Source organism: Microchirus variegatus (genome assembly GCF_963457635.1).
Source record: "Microchirus variegatus genome assembly, chromosome: 18".
Classification (NCBI taxonomy): domain Eukaryota; kingdom Metazoa; phylum Chordata; class Actinopteri; order Pleuronectiformes; family Soleidae; genus Microchirus; species Microchirus variegatus.
The window spans coordinates 22,986,453-23,013,049 of NC_139819.1; the positions used below are offsets into that span (position 1 = coordinate 22,986,453).

At 41.0% G+C, this 26,597-nt stretch overlaps 2 protein-coding genes across 2 annotated transcripts; one reads left to right on the top strand and one right to left on the bottom strand.

The window, feature by feature from the left end:
- Window positions 1–1,554: 1,554 nt before the first annotated feature.
- Window positions 1,555–6,902, top strand: LOC310940294 (nucleoside diphosphate kinase A2-like). Its single transcript, XM_083905228.1, has 5 exons — window positions 1,555–1,601; window positions 3,349–3,481; window positions 5,302–5,403; window positions 5,496–5,608; window positions 6,554–6,902. Exons 2-5 carry the CDS (start codon window positions 3,353–3,355, stop codon window positions 6,666–6,668), a joined length of 459 nt encoding a protein of 152 aa, XP_083761354.1. The 5' UTR covers window positions 1,555–1,601; window positions 3,349–3,352; the 3' UTR covers window positions 6,669–6,902.
- An 8,225-nt stretch (window positions 6,903–15,127) lies between these two features.
- On the bottom strand, window positions 15,128–25,472 carry mbtd1 (mbt domain containing 1; the record flags this gene model as incomplete). The annotated part of the gene is made up of 16 exons (XM_083905443.1): window positions 15,128–15,246; window positions 17,131–17,286; window positions 18,356–18,427; window positions 19,594–19,828; window positions 19,915–19,997; window positions 21,035–21,182; window positions 21,297–21,401; window positions 21,478–21,533; window positions 21,956–22,190; window positions 22,295–22,383; window positions 22,462–22,596; window positions 23,717–23,834; window positions 23,921–24,003; window positions 24,094–24,208; window positions 25,091–25,224; window positions 25,316–25,472. 16 exons carry the CDS (start codon window positions 25,470–25,472, stop codon window positions 15,128–15,130), a joined length of 2,040 nt encoding a protein of 679 aa, XP_083761569.1.
- Window positions 25,473–26,597: the final 1,125 nt, after the last annotated feature.

Below are 26,597 nucleotides of genomic sequence, written 5' to 3' on the forward strand. Positions count from 1 at the left end.
ACGAGGAGACGAGGAAGATGAAACCCGGAGGCAGGAAAGGAAACGAGGGGGATGAGGAAAGAAGAAAAAAAGCAGAACTTTATGAACTTCTCCGTCATAAACGCTGACCTTGTCAGGACCTGTAGTCCTCAAGGAGACCAAAACCTGGTCCTAATGGCGTCAATGCAGAGTCCTTATAATAACACTGTCTTTATGTTTGTCCACAGTTTGCTTTTTAAAGACAAACTGCAGATTATGACGTCATGTGTTGATCTGATGTACAGAATATACCTTTAATCTGCATGTGAGAGTTCCTTAATGGCTTCAGTATCACAACATCATGTCCATTAATGCAGCACATCCCATAATAATCTGTAATCCCTCTGAAAAGCTGTGACAGATGTAAACATTAATGTTATGGATATTCCAGGATTTAGCAGAAAATGATGGGTTAATGATGACGGATGTTAGCAATGTGGCTAAAAATTAGCTGCTACATCATGCACAAATGTGTACTTTAGAAAGTTTGGGCAACAAAAAACAACTAAATGTGGTTATTTAAAATGTATTAAAAGCACTGTTTTCATTTTTAATGTCTTAAGCAATGTTTGTAGCCGTTTGCTAAGATGCTAGCTACATTTGTTAGCGCCTTCAGATGGGGCGACATTTACAGTGTTTACAAAACGACCTCATTTGAATGTTTTAAATGCCGTTTCAGTCGCAGAAAGTTTGAAATGTTTTAATTTGTCTTGGGGAAAAATGACAGAAGGACGATTTAAAGTTGAATTTTAAGCATCAAACTGTGTGTGTTTACATATCTGTGTTTAATATTCCTCCTAATATGTCACAGAGACTCAGGAATAATGTTCATATAACAAACTGAACTCACCAACAACAACAGTACAGACAAAATGATTGCATTAAAAAAAACTATATTTTGCAGACTGCAAATCATGTTTATGTTTTGAAATCATGTTTTGGCGTCATGTGGCGCCACCTACCGCCGTCTACCAATCATTGCAGTCAGTAGAATCTCAGCTGCCGAGCAACCACGGGTTGCCAGTTACGTTAGAAAACGAAACCTAAAAAGACCTCGGTGTTTTGAATTTGAATGTAGTAACCGTTTTTGGCCACATTCTTACATATGGCGCTATTTAAGGAGTGATTTAAAAGCAGACACTGATTCAGCGAGCCTCATCTCCTTATCTTTTTGTCAATAAATGACTAAAAATGACAAATAAACCACAAAAAGACACTATTGGATTTTATGTAAACAAAGGGACGTACAACTTAAAAACACTTTATATATCAAATAACAACAAAACACACATCTTTAGCCCACTCTTTGTCTTTAATTGTCTTATATAATCAAATTCTTTCATAATAACATTCATTTAACACTATAAATCATGCTTATGTGCTGTATTTACAAATATATCTTTCGCGTTTCGCGTCTGACCGCGCCCCCTTCCCGCTCCTCGGTACACATGTCTCCTGTGGCTCGCCGTAGCTGAGGCTCCGCCCCCGCATATAAAAGGCGGCTGCGCAGTCTCAGTCGCTCCTCTCTCTCTCAGGTTCACCAGGTCTCGAGCTGCACTTATCGCCCCGTCATCACCGTCGAGGTAAAAACTCAACTTTCCTCCACTTTATTATCATTTATCAACATTCCGCGAACACGGTAACACCCACTGCGGTATGCGGACGTGTGTGAAGACAGCGTCCGCTTATTTTTTCTTTTTACGTGACGTGTTTTTAAAAAGAAGCCGGTTTTTGTAGCAGCCTTCGGCGTTATTAACTTGACGCTAATATTAGCGGTTAAACTGTGATTTTTCCTGTCGGACATTTTGTGCCGCTGCGGTTGTGTTGTCGTCCACTGCGGGGGGAGAGACGGACCTGTCCACTGTGGGGGGGAGGACATTCCTCTTGAAGGGACACGTCTTCTTTCTCTGCGGGAACAAAAGAACATGTGGCGGTGTTCTCTGTGTCTGTGAGGCGGTGGAGGCCCCCCCGGTCTGTCTGTGTCGTTTTCCCCAGCTTCCCTGAACGCCTCACACGCGTTAACTATCGAGCTGAAACTGGGAGATGATGCGTTTACTGCGCACTGGGAAGCTGGGGTTTTTGACACTTGGCGTGCGGCTCGGTTCAATGCTGTCAAACGCAGCCGGTCAACAGAGTCGGTTTATCTCCGTGTAAGTGGCACTTTAACACGTTTAAACTGCACTTTAACACGTTTAAACTGCTTGTTACTAACTCTTTTAACCGTCTGAATTTGACGTATTTTTCGCGTAATTTGTTCCGAGTATAAACACTTTGCTAATCACGCACCTGCGGCCATATTGCGTCATTTTTAAGCCTCACCTGAAATTGTTGAAATATTTAATTAATGTACATTATGTATTATGTGTATATATGTATATTAATTAAAGTAAACTAAGATTAATTAATATATTATATTTTTAGAAATGAACATTTTATTTACGTATTTGTGATTCAAGCTAGGTCAGAACGTTTAATTAATAATTGTCACTAAAAATTGCAATATTCAATTATCAATTCGCGTTTGTTGACGTTAAAATGCGTCAAAATAGAATTTTTACGTTAATTCTGTTCTGATTTGCACACAGTGGTGACTTTAAATGTGTATTTAATGACAGAAATTGGACCGATCATGCAAAATGGTACCATACCCTCTAATAATCATAATTAAATTTTTATTTAAAATCGTTTTTGCTCTACTTAAAACAATTTTTATGGACTTTTTGACCATAAACATGTCTAAATAATGGCAATTATCATTTAATATTTTATATAAATTCATTACACCGACGTTTTATAAAGAACAAACGTCAAACGACGCCAGTTTTTAAGTAAACTGAGTAGGTTTAGTAAATTAAAGCTGAATTAAATGATAACTTGTGCTGCAACTAAAGATAATTTGCCTGTTTTTGGTTTATTTAAAAACAGAAAAATCTGAATATTACTGTTTTTTAAAGTAAAATAAAACTGCTAAGAATTTTTTTTACTATAATACTTGATTTACTAAATCATTAAATTATTAATTCATTATTGCAGCTCTAAATAAACGTGTAAAATATGAATATTTGAGTGTGGGGATAAAGGTCTTTGCTCAGTGGGTGGAGCCAGCTGTCACATGACTCGTCAGTGTCGCACAGACCTGCACTTAGTGTGTGAGTGTGTGTGTGTGTCTTTGGTGTGATGGGGTCGGGGCCCTCGGCAGCCGGCCCCCCCTCTGCTGCTGCTCCTGTTGTTGTGTGAGTGGCTCTCGGGCTCCGCCTCCTCCTCCTCCTGCTGCTGTGGAACGTGCTCTTATTTTGTTAAAAGTCTTATTTTGTTAAATGTCTTTTCCAGAATCATGGCCGAGAACAAAGAGCGCACCTTCATCGCCATCAAGCCCGACGGCGTCCAGCGAGGAATCATCGGTGACATCATCAAACGCTTCGAGGTCAAAGGTTTCAAACTGGTCGGCATGAAGATGATGCACGTGAGTCCAGATTATTCCTGTTTTTGTTTAATCCAGACGAAGCTCGTCCGTGTTTCTTCTTCTGCTTTCGTAAAAAGAGTCGCTGGTATTTTTAACCCCTTCAGCTCACAATCCCGTGACCAGAGCCGAGCTAACGCCGCCCTGCGAGCAGCAGATTAACGCGCGTTAGACTATTTCTGTCTGTAATCTGACCGACTGACCGAGACTTTACCGGGGTTTTTAAAAACCTATAAATAAGCGACGGGATTAATGAAACAAGAGGAACTGAACTTTGTTGGATTAAAGTAAAGATGTGTGTGTGCTGTAGGGCTGCGGAGATTAACAAATAATTTCACCTAATCTGATGATTAATCTGTCTTTTCTTTAATGATGAACAGAAATATGTTGTTTTTCAGTTATTTAAACATAATTTTGAGATTTTATGGACCAAATAACTAACAGATTAGGAGATTATTGCTAGCTGCAGCCAGCTGCGGTGGACGGGCGGGGCTGAGAAGCGGTTTACGTCATTTTGTGGACGTTTCGTTTGCGAGTTTTTCGGTCAAACGACGCGTTTCGAACAGGGCGACACGGGATTTAAACGGGATTACGATATAATCTGCGACGTCTGATGATTTTTCCCATAATTCTTTCACGTGAGAAACGTTTAAAAATGATTCCTGTGATGTTTGTTGACGTCTGTGGGAGACGAAGATGTTTTTATAAATCAGGACGATATTTAATCTGGAGTATTTTGACACAAATTAAGATTAACTGCTGGATTAAATGTCACATTTGTGATGTTTCTGAGTGGGAAATTGTGGGATTAAAAAGCTGCACGTTTAGCTGCTTTTATACAAAGGTTTATCAGATTAGGAGATACTTTTTTAAAGAACTGTCGCAGATTAAATAAAAACATGTCTCCGCCCACCCAAGCTCTGCTGCGTTTACACAAACGAGCGCTCCCTCTCTCTGTTGGTGTGAGGGTTTCTTCCATTTGACTCAAACCGGTTTTTAAAAAATATTTCTGTTCACGAAAAACCAGACGCAGATTAACGACTGAGAAAAGTGACGTATCGCAGCTTTAAAGATGTCAGATTTTCCCCCTACAGGCTGGGATTATATGTGCATATATATTGTGCAACTTGTGTTAACATGAACACTCACGCACACACGAACACTCACGCACATGAACGTGAAAAATCTTGATCTCGACGAATACATTTCTCTGGATTAAACTGACAGTATTTTTTCCCAGTTATTTAATCATAATTCCGAGGTTCCATGGATTTTCTGGACTAAATAGCCAACAGATTAGGAAGAATATTGCTAGTTGAAGCCAGCTGAGGGAGCGTTTGTGCGTATACAGCAGCAGATCAGGGGCGGGCGGAGCTGAGGAGCAGTTTTAAGTGACTTTTATCGATGAATGAATAACAGGAATAAGTTTCTCTGGATTAAAATGAAAGTTTTAACTTGAATTAAACTCAAATTTGAGTCGTTTAAGACCCAGAGTGTTGTTTAAATTTACTTTGTTGTGGTTTAAAAACACAAAAGCTCATAAATTCAACTTTATTGTCATTGAACCTTTTTGAAACGTGCTTTTATTCTGTAATCTGCTCCTAAATGTTCCTGTTTTCATACTGAAATATGCTTTTATTTTGTAGGGCCGATTGTCAATAGACTTGAATCATGTTTTTTGTGATTTTTCAGCTTTCTTTGCTCCGCACAACAACAAAAAACATTAAAACTGAATTTTACTTTGAACAAAATCAACATTAAATGTTTGCATTTTAACTTTATAACGTTATAAATTTGTTTAATATTTAAATGCGTCACCGCAGGCGTCTGAGGATCACCTGAAGCAGCACTACGACGACCTGAAGGAAAAACCTTTCTTTCCATCGCTGATCGAGTACATGAGCTCTGGACCAGTGGTCGCCATGGTGAGGAGAGACCACACACACACACACACACACACAGATGACTTTGTAAATAACACACACTCAGCAGCTTCATTATCACCTCTGTGTGTCAGGTGTGGGAAGGCAAAGGTGCGGTGAAGACGGGTCGTAAGATGCTGGGAGCGACGAACCCCGCTGACTCTGAGCCCGGAACCATCCGAGGAGACTTCTGCATCGACGTCGGAAAGTGAGTGGGACGATGACGATGTCTACGATGTTTTTTAAGAACACGTTTGCAAAGAAACTGCGATTTTTTTATTTTTATTTTTTTTGTCCCTGCACCAAACCTCATAGAGAAAACCAGTGATTTTAGCTCACGGGGACACAGGTGCTGCTGGTCCTCTGCTGCCCCGTGTGGCCACTTTGTGCCACTGAGTTAAATCAGTAAGGATTTTTAAAAGACGAATTAACAAAATAAGACTCTTAAATTTAGTGATGGAGGCAGCAGTGGATCAACGACTCCTGTGTCTCTGATGTTAAAATCAGTGATTTTCTCTATGGACTTTGATGTGGGAGAGTGAGTGACTTTGGTGTGGGAGAGTGAGTGGTTTACAAACATCAGTTTGTTAATAAGACTCTTGAATTTAGTTATGGAGGCAGCAGTGGATCAACAACTCCTGTGTGATGTCACCTGCTGTGACGTTAAAATCACCAATTTTCTCTATGGGCTTTGGTGTGGGAGAGTGAGTGGTTTACAAACTTCGGTTTCCTGTTGTTAAAGTCGGTCTAACAGTGGAGATGAAGACGTGACCGTGTTCTTAAGACGTCATAGGTTGTATTAGCTGAGTTTTAAGTGTCTAAAATCTGTTTTAAAACACGCCACACCAAAGTCACTCACTCTCCCACACCAAAGTCCATAGAGTTAATCAGTGATTTTAACATCACAGCACACAGGAGTTCACAGGAGTTGTTGATCCACTGCTGCCTCCATCACTAACTTACAATGACTGATTTTGTACAATTCGGCTTTAAAAATATTTCATTTAGACTTAACTCGTGACCACACGAGGCAGCAGAGGCCCAGTGGCTCGTGTCCACTGTGAGCTAAAATCGCTGGTTTTCTCTTTGAGGTTTGGTGTGAGCGTCTTTTCTTAATTCTGACCCACCCCGTGTGTCTTTTGTCGTCTTACAGGAACATCATCCATGGCAGTGACTCTGTGGACAGTGCCAAAAAGGAGATTGCCCTGTGGTTCCAGGAGGGGGAGCTGGTGAGCTACAGCAGCTGCGCCTACAGCTGGCTCTACTGAGCGACGCTAACGTCAACTGCTGCCTCGTCGCGTTCCATCGACGTTGTTCGTCCGTAGCAGAGGAGATGAATCGTTTCACCTTCATTCGTTCATTCCCGTCCTCTCTGCTCTCGTCTCTTACTGAACCAGGATCAGGTCTTTGTAGACCAGGTTTACGCCGTAGAGAACATTCCACTGCTCCATGAAAACAAACGCACTTGTTGGTTTGAATTTTGTCCAATAAAATGTTCATGATTCCAACTTTTGTCTCCGTCCTTCAGTTCATGCACAAACACACTGTCGCTATGGCAACGAGGCAACGTAGAGCTGAACTGATGCATGTTTTTTCAAAGTATTTATACAAATTTTTAACTGAAGCAAATTTCATTTAGCAAAAACAAAGAACTTCTCCCGTGACCCACCTTTGGGTCCTGACCCAGTGTTTGGGAACCAATGGTTTAGTCCACATGTAAAGAATATTTTAAGTTTAAGTCATTGCATGTGAAATTAATATAATATAACAATATTCTCAAATTGGCTTCATGTTAGCGCTAACGGGGTGGTTTGCCCAAATCAAAGATGGCCAACGTGTTTGAAAACCTCTTTTCTTAAATCAAACAGAAAAATGGTCGCTGTCGTGTGATTTTTTTAGAGTCGTCCTAGCAACAAGTTTTAGTAGCATTAGAGTTGTCTGTATTTTCAAAATTAAATATTGAATAAATTATTCAAAAATATAGTTTTGTCTGAAAGTACGTTCATGTTTTACGCTCCCTCACTTGTTTGCACTCCCTAACTTGTTCACGCTATCTCGCTTATTGTTTACGCGCCCTAACTTGTTTGCTCTCCCTCGCTTCTTGTTTGCGCTCCCACGCTTGCTGTTTACGCTCCCTAACTTGTTTGCACTCCCTTATTTGTTGTTTACGCTCTCTAACTTGTTGCGCTCCTGAACAATTTTTTATGCTCCCCAACTCGTTTATTCTCCCTAACTTATTGGTTGCGCTCCCTGACTACTTGATTGCGCTCCCTGACTTGTTGTTTAGGCTCCCTAACTTGTTTGCGCTCCCTTATTTGTGGTTTACGCTCCCTAACTTATTGTTTGCGCTCCTGAACTTATTGTTCGCGTTCCCTAATTTCTTGTTTACGCTCCCTCACTTCTTGATTGCGCTCCCTCACTTGTTTACACTCCCTAACTTGTTTGCGCTCCCTTATTTGTTGTTTACGCTCCCTAACTTGTTGCGCTCCTGAACTATTTTTTTACGCTCCCCAGCTCGTTTGCGCTCCCTCACTTCTTGATTGCACTCCCTAACGTCTTGTTTGCGCTCCCTCACTTGTTGTTTACGCTCCCTAACTTGTTTGCGCTCCTAAACTATTTTTTAACGCTTCCCAACTTGTTTACGCTCCCCAACTTATTGGTTGCGCTCCTGAACTTATTGTTTGTGCTCCCTCACTTGTTGTTTACACTCCCTAACTTTTTTACGCTCCCCAACTTCTTGATTGCGCTCCCTCGCTTGTTTACACTCCCTAACTTGTTTGCGCTCCTAAGCTATTTTTTAATGCTCCCTAACTTGTTTACGCTCCCTCACTTCGTGATTGCGCTCCCTAACTTCAGGTTTGCACTCCCTCACTTGTTGTTTACGCTCCCCAACTTCTTGATTGCGCTCCCTCGCTTGTTGTTTACGCTCCCTAACTTGTTTACGCTCCCCAACTTCTTGATTGCGCTCCCTCGCTTGTTGTTTACGCTCCCTAACTTGTTTGCGCTCCTAAGCTATTTTTTAACGCTCCCTAACTTCCGACAAAATAACTGTAAATAACATCTAGCGTTTGTCAGATTAGATAATGACAATAATTTTGTCGGATGGCGATCGAGCGGAAAACTGAAAATCCCGCGACAAGAGATTGAGATTGTGCGACGTTTGTCGTCGTCAGCCTTTTCGTTTTTTATTCAGTGTAAAAGTCAGATTTTACAAAAGAAAATAAAGACGTCACCAGAGATCAACGTTCACAGCCGTGCGAAGAATTAAGAGAAAACTTCGTAAACAAAGAAGAAGAAGCCGATCGAAACCAAACCAAAGGTTTTGGCTTTTATTTACAAATTCTATCAAAGATCGATCACAGCACAAACTCGACCATATTTATTATGAAAGGAAAGAAGAAAACACGCGCTATCAAAAAGACGTACAAAGCTAATCATCGTCATCGTAATAATGTGTTAATATCAATAGATTATAGAATATTCACATAGATTATTTATCATTTGTATCCAAAATAAATTTTGCACCAATAACCTCAATTCACAAGTATTTTCAGACAATAATAATAATAATAATAATAATAATAATAATAATCCCGATACATTAAGTCATTTTTATCAAATATATATATATATATTTGTATATATATATATAGCACCACGATATAATGGTTTAATAGAATTAGGGGCGACATCACATACAAAAGACCCGTGTTAGTATCCAAGAAATTTCAAAATAAAAGTCTGTTTTTCCATCACCGTCAACATCGCAATGGAAGCTCGTCACCACCAGGGGGAAACAAAGAGGAAACATCCCACCAAAGAAGAGAAGACATTTAGGAGTTGCTGCACCAATAATTTTGATTGTACGTGAAAAAAAAAAGAAAACGTAAAAATATTTTTAAAGAGGAAAATCAAATTTGAACGTCAAAAAATTTGGTGAAAATTTTAACAAAAATATATCCCAAAACAAGGATTATTTTTTAGGGACCAACGATAAAGTAAAGTCCAAATTTTAAGGGATCGTTGTAAAAAATTATTGAGATTGTACATCCAAAAATGTTGAGTCAAAGCATAAATTAAAAATTTCGGGAAAAGTTAAATGTTGGAAAAAAAAAAAAAAATTCGTAAACCAAACTTGACAAGATTTAGTAGTACAAGTACAACATAAAGAGTAGAAGTACAATGTTTTCGAAACTTTAAGATTGTTCACCAAGGAGAGGGAAATTCAAAACAGAAAATGTTACGACAAATGTTTTTGTACGGGAAAAAACGCTCAAATTACAAAGTGTTAAAATTTACAACCAAAAATGTTTGAGGAAAAAGTTTGACGTCAATTTTAAATTAGAGGTCGTAAAAATTAGCCAAACTTTAAAAAGTCGACACATTCATGACACTTACGTCAAAACTATTACAAGCTTTTTTTTTTTTTGCTTTTTTTTACGAAATTCACACATTTTTCTTTAGTAATTTAGAAGTTTTTTTTGTTGTTGTTGTTTACAAGTATTAGACGTAAAAAACACACATTTTTGGATGGTCATAAAACGTTGAGATTGTACATCGAAGGTAAGAAAAATGTCGCGAAACAATTTTGACGAGAAAAAAAAATCACTCAAATTACTGTTTTTACCAAATTACCAAATAAAATATGGTCAAAAAAAATATGGGGGAAAAAACAGCAATTTTTAAATTTACAAGAAAAAAGTTAAAATATGACGGTTAAAAAAATTTGAGATTGTTTGCCAAAAATTTTGAGTTGGAATTTAAAAAACAATAGGAAATTTCTTTACGTGAACCAAAATGACGAAAATGTTAATAAATAAAATTAGAGTTGCGACAAAATTATGACAAAGTAAAAAAAGTGTATTTGACAAAACTCATCAGTAACTTTGCGGGAATTCTTATTTTGTTTTCGTACAAAATATCAATTTCTCGGCGTAAACGTCGCTTCCATCACTTCCTGTTTCGCAGTAGAAAAAGAGCAAAAGAAGAAAATCCACAACATTTTTGAATTTGAACCGAACGACGTTGACAAAAAAATCCACACAAACAAAAAGCACAAACGTGTTCTACATGCGTTCAGATGATCAGTGCACACAGATAATCCCAAATAATCCCAAATAATCCCGCATAATCCCGCCCTAAAAACTGCTCCCATGAACAAACGCAGACGTCCAACGTGATCTGGACATCGAGAATATTTTTATCTACAAGAGAAACTGAAGCTTTATTTTGAAAAACAGTGCTGATTGTGCATTAGATTATTTCAGGAGAGTGTGTGTGTGTGTGTGCGTGTGTGTGTGTGTGGGGGGTTAGCAGCAGTTAGTCAGAAAACAGTCATTTTAGTTCTTTTATTTTTGTTTGTACTAAGTTATTGATGCGGTTTTAACGCGACTTTCTGTGTTTGTGAGTTAAATGTCGTTTTTATTGCTTTTGTTTGGTTTTAAAAAATCCGACCCGGAGACGAAATGAAAAAGTAGAAATTTGAAGAAATAAAATCTCACCTCCTGTACGTTTAAAAAAAACAAAAAAACAAAACATGATTTTGTTTTGAGACGAGAATTTTGTTAAATTTGTGTAAAACCCAAAAAAATAGTGCCATCGCAAACATCGAGCTTATAAGAGACTGAGATTTAAACAGCACCAAATTTATAAAATCGGAACGTTTATTTATATTTTTTAAAATTGGAGGGAAAAATTTCAAATTCCGATAAAAATTCAAGTAAATGAAAAAAGGCTTTAAATTTGCTTGAAATCACTCGCGAGCGAAGTTTCTTTAAATTGAATTTGAAATTTCCGCAACAAAACCATATTTTTTCAATATTGCGTAAGCGGAAAATTGCTAACTAGCTTGTGCGCACAAAACACGCAGACATTAAAGTAATTAAATGAAATTTTAAAAACAAAGAAAATTTGGTTTTGTTTGTTTTGAGCCAATTTCTGCAGCTTGAATTTAAAGATTTACGACATATTTCAAATATTTCATTTAACAAATAACGTAATATGTTAAATATACCGTCAAATATTACAATGCTATGAACCCGGTGCTGCATAAATACCAACATTTAAAAAAAAAAAAAATCTAATTTCACAATTTTTTAATTTTCATAAAATATTTGCGCAATCGTGCCACGTTTTGCCTTCCATAGACCGAAGATGCATGTGATGAAAAGAGCTTTTGAAATCTAGAGAAATTAGAGAACTTTGTCATTTTATTTCTTTTAAAACATAATTAAAATCTTGTTTTTATTTAAACTCTCTATAAGAATTATTTTCTAACAAAACCCAGTTGTACATTAGCATTTAGCTTCTTCTGGTTATACTTTAAAGTTTCTCTTCATGTGATCATAACATCTGCGGCTGCTTCACCACGGTAAAATAATCTGGTTTCAACTATTGCATAATGGTTCAGATTAGAAGACGACGCTCGTGTGCTGAGATTAATTTGGATCGATGTGTCGCTCGTCGTTTTGCATATGCTAACGCGGGTTAGCATCCGGAGGTAGTCGATGAAAAACAGCCGTAAAAGTCTTTAACGTAGAAGATTTAAAAAGAGGAGGAGTTTCTGACTGTGGATTTGTTACTCTGTACACACACATATATATATATATATATATTTAATTATGTATATATATATAAAGAATCTATGTATTTATGCCACTTCATCTTTAAGTGATAGTTGAGGGTTTTTCAGTGTATCTTTTCTCCCTGCACCAAAGTCCATAGAGAAAACCAGAGATTTTAGCTCACAGTGGACACAGGAGCTGCTGGTCCTCTGCTGCCTCGTGTGGTCACTTTGTGTCACTGAGTTAAGTCCAAATCAAATATTTTAAAAGCCGAATTTGACAAAATAAGTCGTAAGTTAGTGATGGAGGCAGCAGTGGATCAACAACTCCTGTGAACTCCTGTGTGCTGTGATGTTAAAATCACTGGTTTACTCTATGGACTTTGGTGTGAGGGACAAAAACATCAGTTTCCTGCTGGAAAAGTCCGTCCAACAGTGAGAGAAAAGGTGAAAACCTCTCCCGACGACGCCACAGACTTCAGCCGACGCGTGTTTTTATCAAGTGAGGTTTTTAAAATCTTGTTTTCAGTAACTCGTACAAACGCACCCGACATAAAAACCCTGAACTGTCCCTTTAAATATGGTCGCCGCCCCCTCAAACCTGTGATTCTGTGGCTCAGGTGAATCGTGAAGGACAAAGCTAGCTAACACGTTGCATAATAACCTACAGAAAAGCTCAACAGAAGCTAACGCCTGATGCTAAGCGTGCTACACGTATGGAGTCCCGAGCGCGTCGCGTTTTTAGTGTTACGATAAAACTTAAAGGGCCAGTGTGAGCGAAGAGACGAAGCTAATTTTTACTTATTTTGCTACAACTGAACAAAAAACATAATTGTCGTTAAGATGTCCCGATGTTACATTAAATGTTGTTAGCTTTAGCATTAGCCTCCAAAAGAGTAAGTCGTCGATTTGTGTGCGACAATCCAAGCGTCGCTTGATTAATGCGTTTGTTGTGAAAGAACTATGGAATTCTGGTGACATCTTGTGGTGAGGCTGCGTATGGCAACCAAAAAATTATGCTAATCTGTTGTTTTTGTCCATGAAATATTTTTTTTTTTTTAATTATTTCTTTGTTTAAAGGAGCAAAATAAAATGGAAAATACAAAGAAACTATTTAATAATTTAAAAAAACACTCAAACGATTGATACAATTAGCAAAATAGTTGACGATTAGCTAATAATCGAGTGCTAATTAAAACCGAATCAAAAAAATTTTTTTTTTGTGTAAAATATTTATCGTCAAACTAAATATTTCTAATTTTTACGCAAAACTCCAGACTCCACACAGACGAGGTTTTCTAACACCGAGCGTTTAAATGATCCAGAACACGAAGTTTGGCCGAAAACACGCGGCTAACGTTGATTTGTTGAAAAAAAAAAGAAATGAAATGTTTAAATGTCTGACCCTTATCATACCAGTAAGGTTGTAGCGCACCCTGCTGTTCACGACGTACAGTCACACGACACGATAGAGTCGTTTCTCTTTTACGTATTTCTTTAAAAACGACACTGATTTTTGTTTGGAATAATGGAAAAAACAAAGAAAACACGTCAACATTTTCCACAGCTGCATCTTTTCTGTTTAACGTCACAAAGAAACACAAATTATTTTTGTTTCAGAGACGAATCTGGATTTTTGTCGCGATTTGTTTTAGCTCAAAAAGACGCTAACAGAACATTTATGTTGTTTTATGTCGAAATGTGGACGTAAATGAACTCTTTACGTAGCTAACAAATATTAGCATCTATATTTTTCTTGCGTGTTTGAAGAAATGGAAGTGGAATTCTGTTTTTTTAGAAAATCTGGGTGAAATATTCAGCAGATTCTTTTTTAGTTCCCAAAGAATTGGCAATTTTGAGTTCCCTAATAATTCGCAATTTTGGTTTCCCAAAGAATTCGCGATTTTTAGTTCCCAAAGAATTTTCAATTTTGAGTTCCTAAAGAATTCGCGATTTTTAGTTCCCTAATAATTCGCAATTTTTGTTTCCCAAAGAATTCGCAATTTTGAGTTCCTAAAGAATTAGCGTTTTTTAGTTCCAAAAGAATTCGCAATTTTGGTTCCCTAAACAAATGTTACACGGTGCAGATTATTAAGTGCATTTTTCTTCAAAATAGTGAATATTTCTACGTCCAGATTTAACTCCAACAAAGGTTTAAATTAAAAGGTCTAAAATATAAGTCTGAATACTTTATTAGTGACAATTCGTGAAAGGACAACTTTTACGCGATACGTCTCATTTCCGTTTCGTAAAATTGACGCAGCTGTGGAACACGATCTTTATAATCTGTAATCTGTCATTTAAACACGTCTCCACGAAAACGTACGATACGAACATAATCACGTCTGAGAAAAAAGAAACAGGTACATTAAGACACACATTATCATCATCTTTACAAAAGAAAAAAAAACTTCAAGTACTTTGAAAAAAAACACAAACTAAAAAAGTCCACCTGGCAAAAAAATAGTGAAAAAATCAAAATATACACGACTCTGCTTCAGCCTCTGCTCCGGCTGCTCAGTAGGTGGCGCTCACCGACTGCATTTTTCAAATCAACCTGAAACCAAACCAAATTCTCTATATTTATATTTATATATATAAGTATATGTGCTGTCTTATACGTGTGTCTGTGTGTGTTTATGTACAAAAACATAAGGAAACAAAGACCTGGCTCAATCAAAGGTTCTCACAGTTCGTACAGGTCTCTCTCTCTCTCTCGCTCGCTCGCTCTGTACGTAGCCCAGATTGTGGTTCCGGGGGGGCGGGGCCTGCTCACGTCGACGCCCCCTCCCTCGCGTTTTTGCTGGAGATTAAAAAAAATAATCCCGTGTGGTTCGGCGTGTCGATTCAGACAGAAGAGGAGAGGAGGAGGAAAAAAAACCCACGTACGAAAAAAAAGCAACAAAAAAAAATGCCCAAATATCCCGAAAAAAAAATAAATCCGGGCAGGAAACAAAACCCGGAGCCGTTTATTTCCCAGAAACCTCGGCGCACACACAGCTGCGATGTTCCGTCAGGATTTTTTGTTTTTTTGCTGAATCGTCGTCGACTCCAGAGAAGATTCCGCGGCAGGCGTGAGATTTGAGGCTTGTTGTGATTCTTCCTGATGGGTGTGTGTGTGTGTGCACTAAGCCCCGCCCCCTCCCCCGTCTCGCTGCCGCGACCTCAAGGCTCCTGTTTGATGTAGTAGCTGCCCGAGCCGTTGCTCTCCTGGTCCGACGTTCCCTGCGAGAACGTGAACTCGTCCACCTCGGCCGCCTCCTCCTTCATCCGCAGCAGAGACTCTACAGACAGGGGGCGACAAACATCGCACATTAGAAACGCAAAAAAAACACGAGAGGAGGTGGAGCCTGTGGACACACCCAGGTAGCATCGGGAAAAACATCGGCAAACCAGACAAAACGCGAGAAAAAAAAATTTAAATATCGGGAATCACTCTTTCGCGTTTCAGAGCCTGAAAATTGGAGGCGGAGCCTGTCTCTGCTCTGCGTGTTCATTTCGACACAATTAGCATCGGGAAAAAACATCGTCAAACCAGAGAAACGTGGAGACGAAACAAAGCCTTAAATATCGGAAGTCACGTTTTAGAGCCTCAAAAAGCATGAATGGTTTTAAAACACTAGAGGGGGCGGAGCCTGTAGCCACACCCAGGTGTTTATGTCGGGAAAAACATCGTCAAATCAGACAAAACACGAGATTTTTATTTTTTTTAATATCGGGAATCACTCTTGGAGGCGGAGCCTGTCTCTGCTCTGCGTGTTCATGTCGACACGATTAGCATCGGGAAAAAACATCGTCAAACCAGAGAAACGTGGAGACGAAACAAAGCCTTAAATATTGGAAGTCACGTTTTAGAGCCTCAAAAAGCATGTGAGGTTTTAAAACACAAGAGGGGGCGGAGCCTGTAGCCACACCCAGGTGTTAATGTCGGGAAAAACATCGTCAAACCAGACAAAACACGAGAACATTTTTAAAAACAATATTTTTTTACAATATTTAAAAACCAGACAAAACACGAGAAAAAATGTTTTTCTTTTTTTTCTAAATATCGGGAATCACTCTTTCGCGTTTTGGAGCCTGAATAACGGAGGCGGAGCCTGTCTCTGCTCGGCGTGTTCATGTCGACACAATTAGCATCGGGGAAAAACATCGTCAAACCAGAGAAACGTGGAGACAGTCACTCTTTATCGTTTTAGAGCCGGAAAAAACATAAAGACAAAACGCGTCTTAAATATCGGAAGATACTGATGTCGTCGTGATTTAGAGCCTCAAAAAGCACGAGAGGTTTTAAAACACAAGAGGGGGCGGAGCCTGTAGCCACACCCAGGTGTTAATTTCGGGAAAAACATCGCCAAACCAGACAAAACACGAGAACTTTTTTTTTTTTTTTAAATATCGGGAATCACTCTTTAGCGTTTAAGGGCCTGAAGAAACGTTGAGACAAAACGTGCCTTAAAAATAGAGAAGGCGGAGCCTGTCTTTGCTCTGCGTGATTACGTCAGCGCGACAAGCATCGGGAAAACATCGTCCAACGTGGAGACAAAATGCGAGTAATGCTCACAATACAAGCTTTTAAATCAAAATATCGGAAGTTTGGCGTTTCAGAGCTTCAAAACCGGAGGCGGAGCTTGCGTTTCCTCTGTACGTTCATGTTGTCGCGACAAGCATCGGGAGGACATCGTCAAACCAGACAAACGGGGAGACAAACCACGCTTTTTTTTAAATATCAGAAGTCAAGCCTAAAAAACACTAGAGGGGGCGGAGCATCGGGGAAACAGCGTTAAACCCGAAAGACGCTTCAACGTGGAGAAAAAAAACGCAAAGTCACAAATATCGCAAACATTTCCACGAACGCTAAATCCACACTGCTACATTTCTGTTCGCAAACGTACAAATTCTGCTCCGTCGTCCACGTTTTAGAGCCTCGGAAAACTGCGTATTAGTCGCGTTTGTGGTCACCCCCGCATTCGCGTAAAAGCTCCGTTAGCGATAACTTTCGGTTTCACTTTCCGCTCTCGTTTCTCGCGACATAAACCATAGCTAGCTCTGCGTGACCACGCCCCCCCTCCGCTCAGACCTTTATTGATGGACACACGCAGCAGAGTCCAGATCCACGTCCTTCTCACAGTGAGTTGTTTTTTTTTTTATCTTTTTCAGTGTGACGTTACCTGATTTGTGGGTTTGGTGGAGGTGTGTTCGGGGGCGGGGCCGAGCAGGGCCGTGGGCGGGGTAAGGGGGCGGACTCTGCTCTTCGTCCCCTGAGAAGCTGCTCCTCCTCGCGCCTGTCTGACCGAAGGGCCGTCGACCAACCGGAATCTTCCTCTCTAAACACCAACCAGACTCAGGTAAGCTACCAGGGGCTCACACATGGGGATGGGTGAGGGGGGTGGGGGGGGTTCATTTGAAAGGGGGGCACGGCCTCAAAGTTCACATTGTGTGTTAGGATGGAAAGGTTTTTATTTAAATAAGGTTAAATGAAAATGTTACTTGATTTGTCTGAATAAGCCCCTGGTCAGCTGGACCCACTGTTCGCCGCTAAATGTGACGTAAATGTACGAAAGGACTGAGGCTGCCAATATTTAAATTATTACATATTCTATTTTAATTTATCATTTAAATTTTTTTTAAAAAGAGTTTTAAGTGCACCAAACCCCATAGAGAAAATCTGTGATTTTAGCTTGCGGTGGACACAGGAGCTGCTGGTCTACTGCTGCCCCGTGTGGTCACTTTGTGTCACTGAAGTAAATCCGAACAAAGGTTTTTAAAAGTCGAATTGATAAAATAAGACATTTGAACTTAGTGATGGAGGCAGCAGTGGATCAACAACTCCTGTGAACTCCTGTGTGCTGTGATGTTAAAATCACTGATTTACTCAATGGACTTTGGTGTGGGAGAGTGAGTGACTTTGGTGTGGGAGAGTTTGCAAACTTTTACATTTAACTGCTCTTAAAAGAGCATTGCAGCTTTATTTTTAGTGGGTTTTTTTTACAGATAAATGTATTTTACAGATTAAATTTAAATACAGACAGCCACAGACTTTCAGCGTCTCGTGTGTGTGTGTGTGTGTGTGTGTGTGTGTGTGTGTGTGTGTGTGTGTGTGTGTGTGTGTGTGTGTGTGTGTGTGTGTGTTAGCATTAGCATTAGCATCAACCCTGAAACCAGGCCTCTCTCTCTCTGCTCTCAAAAACATCGCAGACAACAAACACCTGGAAAAACGCTCAAAACGTCCAAGTTTAACTAGAACAATAGTGACGACAAACGCAGACGCTTCCTGCGTCGTAGCCCAACGCGACGACGACAACAGAGCAGCAGAGGAAACACCACAGGTGTCACCAGTGAGGGGAGGAGGAAGGAGAGAGGAGAGGAGGCTAGAGAGCAGGGAAGGTGACTCACTTTTCTTTTGGCCTTTGTACTGCTGAGCCTTCTTCTTCTGCTTGGGGACAGACTGAGACATGTCTCTGGTACCTGGAAGACAAACCGGCAAGAGCGTGAGTAAATGTTTAAATTAGCGCTAGGCACGCTAGCACGTTATCCATGTTTACGTGACTCCCCGATTGTTCAAAATGAGTCTCTAAAGTAATGCTAAACTTTAAAAACAGAGGCACACATACGCAGTACACAGGTGCGCTGGTTATTTGTAGCGCTGCTGTTTTCCTTTAATAAACAGACCGCTCCAGTTCCACTGTAGGCACACTAACGGTGCTAATGGAGCTAACACAGCTAAGGGAGCAAAAGGAGCTAACGCAGCTTACGGCACTAAAGGAGCTAACGCAGCTAACGGCACTAAAGGAGCAAGCGCAGCTAACGGAGCTAAAGGAGCTAACACAGCTAACGGCGCTAAAGGCGCTTACGCGGCTAACGGCACTAAGGAAGCTAATGTAGCTAACGGCGCTAAAGGAGCTAGCGACGCTTAAGGAGTTAACGCAACTAACGGTGCTAATGGAGCAAACACAGCTAAGGGAGCAAAAGGAGCTAACGCAGCTTACGGCACTAAAGGAGCTAACAGCCCTAAAGGAGCTAACGGAGCTAACGCAGCTAACGGCACTAAAGGAGTTAACGGCACTAAAGGAGCTAGCGCAGCTAACGGCGCTAAAGAAGTTAACGCAGCTAAAGGCACTAAAGGAGCTAATGTAGCTAACGGCGCTAAAGGAGCTTGCGGCGCTAAAGGAGTTAACGCAACTAAAGGCGCTAGAGGAGCTAACGCAGCTAACAGTGCTAAAAGAGCTAATGCAACTAACAGCGCAAAAGGAGCTAACTGGTAAACAGTGCCTGGACTCCAGTGCCACGGCATGTAAACATGACGTCACATGTCTTTTTCCGGTCAGTCATCATGCGTTCACGTGCGCTAATGTTGACGCCTTTAACATGCTAACATGCTCAGCATTAGTTGAAATGTTTGCCTGTGTAAACGCTGTAGTACCTATGCCAGGCCTGTGTGTGGCACTGTAACATTTACAGGTATAAATAATAATAAGATATTCTACGACGTTTTTAAAGGTCCTTTTAAGCTAATTTTGACATCGATTATGACTTTTTGTATTTTTAACAACAACAGATGGGGTTTAGTGAACCTATTTCATCATAATAAGCGTAGAAATGTTCTCTCTAATAATTTTTCTCAGTCGTCTTACTCTGCGACGCCGGCGGTTGCAGCTGATAGCCCGTCAGCTGACACCAGCCCACCGGGTAGAGGTCCGGCGACTCGCAGTCCACCCACTGGTCGTACTCGTCCTCCCAGCCGTCAAAGTGGATCCTCAGTAGCCGGTGCACGATCCTGGTCACCGTGGCAACGCACACCAGCCGCGGCTCCATCAGGTCCACGGCCTCCAGCTTCATGCCTTGTCGGAAGCCGTGATTGGGAACGTCCTGGAGGACACGGAGGCGTCGATTGGTGAGTGTTTTATTTACTGAACAGTCAGACAAAGAAGCAGAGAATTTAAAAAAACACGTACCTTGTTAAATAGCTTGACAGGAGCAGCTATTGATCCTGTTTCTCTGAGGTAGTCGAACCATTTAAATGGTAGTTTTGTGTACCCTGTGGAGAGAGAACAGGGGATTATTACCAACACAGCATTTCCATCAAGTTACAGATCAGTTTGGTACAGTTTAGAACCCTTAAGTCCTGGTTCTGGCTACTGAGAACAGTACCTTCACTTACTGACACAACAGATTACAAATGAAGACGTCAAGCAGCTCGTTATTTTGGCACGATTCAGACAAAAACTGTCCGATTAAGAGCGTTTCGCGATTTATTTTTTTGGTCACAAATCTTGCAAAAAGTTCACTTAACAGTCTTCAAACTTGACGCGTCTGAGCTGCGACGACTTTGACGTTGTTCGTACAAGAAACGGAAGAGATACCGACGCTAACAGTGCGACAGAACCACTTCCGGAGCCCATAAGTATGATTTATGTATATTATAAATAAACAGACTGCTCCCGATTGGCTGTAGGCACGCTAACAGCGCTAAAGGAGCTAGCGACCGTAAAGGAGGTAACGCCGCTAAAAGGAGCTAACGCCGCTAAAGGAGATAACCGAGCTAACGGCGCTAAAAGAGCTAATGCAGCTAGCGACACTAAAGGAGGTAACGCCGCTAAAGGAGATAACGCAGCTAACGGAGCTAAAGGAGGTAACGTCGCTAAAGGAGATAACGCCGCTAAAAATGATAACCCAGCTAACGGCGCTAAAGAAGCTAACTGGTAACATCGCTAAAGGCGCTAACGTAGCTCACGCCGCTAACGGAGCTAACTGGTAACATTCATTATTCCTTTAATAAACAGACAGCTCCAGTTCCAGTGTAGGCACGGTAACGGCGCTAAAGGGGCTAACACAGCTAATGGTGCTATAGGAGCTAACGATGGTAACGGCACCAAAGGAGCTAACGCAGCTAACGGCGCTAAGGGAGCTAACGCAGCTCACGCCGCTAACTGGTTACATTTACAGGGCTCCTGGTACCAAACGTGTGTAATAAATGATTTTATACGTCGTTTTAAGGTCTTTTTATGCTTATTTTAACATCGATTATGACTTTTGGTCTTTTAAACACACAGCGGTTTAGTTTCACTTCAGTACCTCTAGGGGGCGTGAGTTCAATGTCGTTGATTTCACAGAAGCCGGCAGGAAAGATGGAGGGGGAGGTGCCGTGGTAACAGAACCAGTCTGACCCGTCCACTGCCTCCGAACCGTCGATCCCGATCATGAGGTACCCGTCTGCCAAAACCTGACGCCACACAACGGAGAGGTTTCATGACGATTTTTAAAAATACATACGGCGGCAAAAAACGTAAACAAAACATAGGATAAATGAGATTAATAACCCTTTCACCCGACTGACCTTTCTTACAGTGGCTACACATATAGCTGAGAGATTGAGGGGGTCGATGGCTTCGAGCTTCATCCCGTCTCGGAACCAGTCCCCACTCTGGTCCACGTCTTTCACCTGAAACACACACACACACAGGATTAGTTTTGTAAATAAATGGTAATATTTAAGAGTGGAGAATTCCCTCTGGTACCTTCTGGAAGAGCGGCGCAGGAGCGTCCATTTTCCCCTCGATTTTCCTTGTGATATCTGGAAAAAAATACATCAAAGTTACCCATCATGACTGAGATGTCACTAAACCCGACCGCTTTCCTAAATGTACAAAAAAAACTCATCTGTGTTTTGGAAAAGCACATTTTGTTGACTTCTCATTCTCCCACACCAAACCCCATAGAGAAATCAACGATTTTAACATCACAGCACACAGGAGTTCACAGGAGTTGTGGATCCACTGCTGCCTCCATCAGGGCGTTCAAATGTCTTATTTTGTGAATTCGGCTTTTTAAATCCTCCATTCAGATTGACCTCAGTGACACAAAGTGACCACACGAGGCAGCAGTAGACCAGCACCTCCTGTGTCCCCGTGAGCTAAAATCGCTGATTTTCCCTAAGGGCTTTGGTGTGGGATGAAAAACTCTCTCCTGCTGCGTTAAAATGATTCTTTTTTTTACCGGATCTCTTGAAGCGGTGTCCGATGCTTCGCGACCAGCCGATGCTGTGGATGAGCGGGCTGTACATGTGGCACCAGAAGTCATCGGACCCGTCCTGACTCTCCTCATAGACCAGCCTGAGGCGCCCGCCGATCACCTGCTCCACCAGCGCCACCCGCGTCCGGCACAGGTAGTTCTTGTCCACCACCTCCACGCGCATCAGCTTTTTAAAGGGAAACTGCATGTTCTCGTGTACCTGTCATTAAAAAGAGAAAAAAAAACACCAGACGGGTTTTTTAACGAAAGGCTAAGACGTCGTCGGAGAACGTTCCGCGCACACAAGCGTCGTCGTTTTCTCACCTTGGCGTTGAAGTCGGGCGGCAGTGTTTTAGCTCCAGTAAGACGCTTCACAAGAAAGACTTTCCAGTTAGAGTATTTATGCTGAATGCCTGTGACACAAGAGACAAACATTAACACAAAATAACACAAAAACATGACAATAGATGTTGACTGAAGCGTTGTCTCACTTTTCGGAGGTACGAGAGGTTTCCCGCTGGAGGCGCACCATCCCACCGGGTGAACCTCGGGCACGCAGAGGTTACGCCAGAAGTCTTTACTGCCGTCGCTGTCGAAACCCTCGTATCGCAGGAGCGCCTTGAACCCTGTGGAGGGACGTGGACGTCAACGTTTCACTCATCAAACAGGTAATAACACTTTGTTGTACGCTAACCGCTAACCCCATCACTGGCTTTGAACCTCAAACCTCTCAAATGCCTTGTTTGGGTTTTTTTGGACAGAAACGTGAAAATATTCACATTTAAGAAGCTGAAAAATGACAGAAATGTGAAAATATTCACATTTAAGAAGCTGAAAAATGACAGAAACGTGAAAATGTTCACATTTAAGAAGCTGAAAAATGACAGAAACGTGAAAATATTCACATTTAAGAAGCTGAAAAACTACAGAAACGCAAAAATGTTCATGTTTAAGAAGCTGAAAAATGACAGAAACGTGAAAATATTCACATTTAAGAAGCTGAAAAATGACAGAAACGTGAAAATATTCACGTTTAAGAAGCTGAAAAATGACAGAAACATGAAAATATTCACATTTAAGAAGCTGAAAAATGACAGAAACGTGAAAATATTCACATTTAAGAAACTGAAAAATGACAGAAACGTGAAAATATTCACGTTTAAGAAGCTGGAAAATGACAGAAACGTGAACATTTTCACATTTAAGAAGCTGAAAAATGACAGAAACGGTGTCACTTTGGTGTTGGACAGTTTAGCTTGTGTCAGATGGTCTGCGGCGCTTCTAGGCTGTTATATTTTAAACTTATTTCATTAAAACTAACCCGTTTTTTTTAAAAACGGGTTAGTTTTTATGTTAAAACTTTTTTTTAAATGTTTTACGTTTTCTTTAGTTTGAACCCCCCCCGTGACCGGAAAATTTTCGGAGAATTTCAGACCGCGATTATCGCAGCTAACTTGTCTACGATAAACCTTCCTCAAGTGTTTCAGGGTTAGCACTGATGTGATTTTAACAACATTTCTAAAGCGTAAATATCGTCTGTGCCTTCATATTAAGTGATCACTACTTAATAATAGACACACCTGTCGCGTTGGCGGTCAAAAATGTTCACCATAGGAAATGAATGGGGCAAAAGAGGTTTTTATGTATTTTGTCACACATTTTAACCACTGGATGGCACACTGCATGGTTTCATGGTTTTAAAACACTATGTAGTGATTTAAACAGGGTTAAAACAGCTGTTTTTACCTGCTAGCTTAATGATTTCGGCGATCCAGTAGACCTTGGTGGGGAGGCTGGTGTCCGAGTTGATCACTTCGATCCTCACTCCTTCCACGACGTCTCCCCAACACGTTCCCATCGGCGCCTGAGAGGAAAAAAAACACTTTTAACTTTAACAAGCAGATTCTCAAACCAGTTCCACGTTCTTTGTTGTTGTTGTTTTTTACTCACGTGTTTGAAACAGCTGACGGGAGCGCCGGCCGTGCTATTGCTACAGATGTACTGACCCCAGTCAAAGCTTTCTGTGGGAACCACTGACAGAGACACAGACATGAACGCGTGAACACAGCGACACTCTGACGTCATCGTGACGACACGACGAAACATCACATGATCAAACGTACCTGCTTTTGATTTGGCCTGGTTCTGCTGACTCGCCTGGTACTGAGCGTAAGCTGCCAGTTTAGCCATGAGAGGCTGTTTCTGTAAGACTTTGGCCTTCTTCGTTGGAGGTTTGCCCTTTCAAAATAAAAGCACACGTCAACGTTACTCGTCAGAACACGACTTTGCGTCTCAATTCCACGATGAATCCGCTCAAAATGAGGCCTCCAATTTCACCGACATCTCAGCATCAGATGGATGACGCGTTTCCATTGCTGCCGCTAAAGTAACGCTAAGTAACCTTAAAAACAGACGGACACATACGCAGTACACAGGTACACTATGGCGCTAAAGGAGCTAACGCAGGTTACGGTGCTAAAGGAGCTAACACAGCTAACGGCGTCAACTTTAACGCATGACGGGTTTCCATGACGACTGACCAGAAAAAGACGCGTGTGACGTCATGTTTGCATGACTCCCGAATGTTAAAATGAGTCGCTAAAGTAACGCTTAGTAACTTTAAAAACAGACGGACACATACGCAGTACACAGGTACACTATGGCGCTAAAGGAGCTAACGCAGGTTACGGTGCTAAAGGAGCTAACACAGCTAACGGCGTCAACTTTAACGCATGACGGGTTTCCATGACGACTGACTAGACGAGCTAATGCAGCTAACGGTGCTAAAGGAGCTAACGGCACTAAAGGAGTTAACAAGGAGCTTACACAGGTAGTGGCACTTAAGGAGCTAGCACAGCTAATGGTGCTAAAGGACCTAACATAGCTAACGGTGCTAAAGGACCTAACTCAGCTAACTGGTAAATGGTACCTGGATTCCGGTGCTGCGGCACGTAAACATGACATCACGCGCGTCTTTTTCCGGTCATGGAAACGCGTCATGCGCTAATGTTTGTTAACGTTGACGCCAATAACGCCGTTAACCACCGTTAGCGCGTTAGCGTGCCCAGCACTAGTTTTATGTACTGAATACGTGAAGGTTTTTCCGCGGCGTTTGTTTACCTGCAGTCTTGCCAGGATGCTCGCCTTCTTGGAATTGGACGAGTAACTCCGCGAACACGAGACGCTGCAGAAGCGCTTGGTCTTGGAGTAGAAGGCGTCTCGTACGCCGACCATGCCGCACATCTCGCACGTGGCTGTGAAGGAGCGCCAAGAGTTCGTTAAGATAAAATAAAATAAAATAAAAAACAGATCTTATTTCTTAAGCTCCAGACGTCTTGCACTGACCCATTCCGGCCTTGCCGTCGGGGTACGTGTAGACCTGTCCGTTGTTCTTGATGATGGGCAGGCTGACGGGGATGGACGGCACCACCTCGTCCTCGCTGTCCTCGGAGCTGGAGCTGCTGGTGGACTCATCGCTGCAGCTGTCGTAGCCATCGAACATCCCGAACGAGTCTCGCCGCTTGCGCTCTGAGCGTGGGGTGCGTTCGGCCTTATCGCGGCGAGAGACAAGACACCCGGATTAATAATCAACAACACAAGTGGATTATGAGGATTTTTTTTTTACAGTGTAACTCCCTTCTGAAGCTAAATTATCATCATTTTTTACACATTTTAAGATCCAAACGACGTTAGCGATGATGGAAACGTTTGTTAACCGCAGCCCGAATTCTCTTCATTTCAAGATTTTCAAGAATTGTTTTTTTATACTGCGATTGAATCACTAAAAATTAGCGGAGCCAAAATTAACGATTTAGCAAAACTCTATTTGTGATTTATTCTGGACGGACACTAGTCAAGGATCTTGATAAAGCATATAGTTAAACACATAAAAGTACTATATATGGCATCTTAAAAGTACCTAAAGGTTATTTGAATATGTACAAAAGTACCAGTTATAAAATGTGTATAGAAGTACTCGATACTGCATACATTTAAAAAGTACCATAAGAGTTTCACGTCATAAAAACCTTATAAAAGTAAGAGTTTGTACATTTCAGGTAATAAAACACATATTGCATAGATCTTTAAAAAAAAAGTACCATACAATCCAATTAATTAAACACAAATAAAATGACTATATTTATAAAGAAGTTCCACAAGAGCTCCAGTTAAACATGTATTATAATACTACAATGTCATAGAGAATAGATGTTATGTAGCAGTTATTCCATTCAATATTCTGATGAGTTTCTGTCATTTCTCAGCTTCTTAAATGTGAATATTTTCTGCTTTCTTTTCTCCGTAAAACAAAGAAATCATTAAAATGTTGTGGTTCGTTTGACATTATCGTCATTTATAAACACTTGACATTTCACGGACAGACTCATCCTAAGCTAATGGAGCTAACGCAGCTAACTGACATTGCATGGACAGAATCATACTTAGCTAACGACGCTAACGCAGCTAACTGACATTGCATGGACATAATCATCCTTAGCTAATGGCGCTAAAGGAGCTAATGGATTTAACGCAGCTAACTGACATTTCACGGACAGAATCATCCTTAGCTAACGGCGCTAAAGGAGCTAATGGAGCTAACGCAGCCAACTGACATTTCACGGACAGA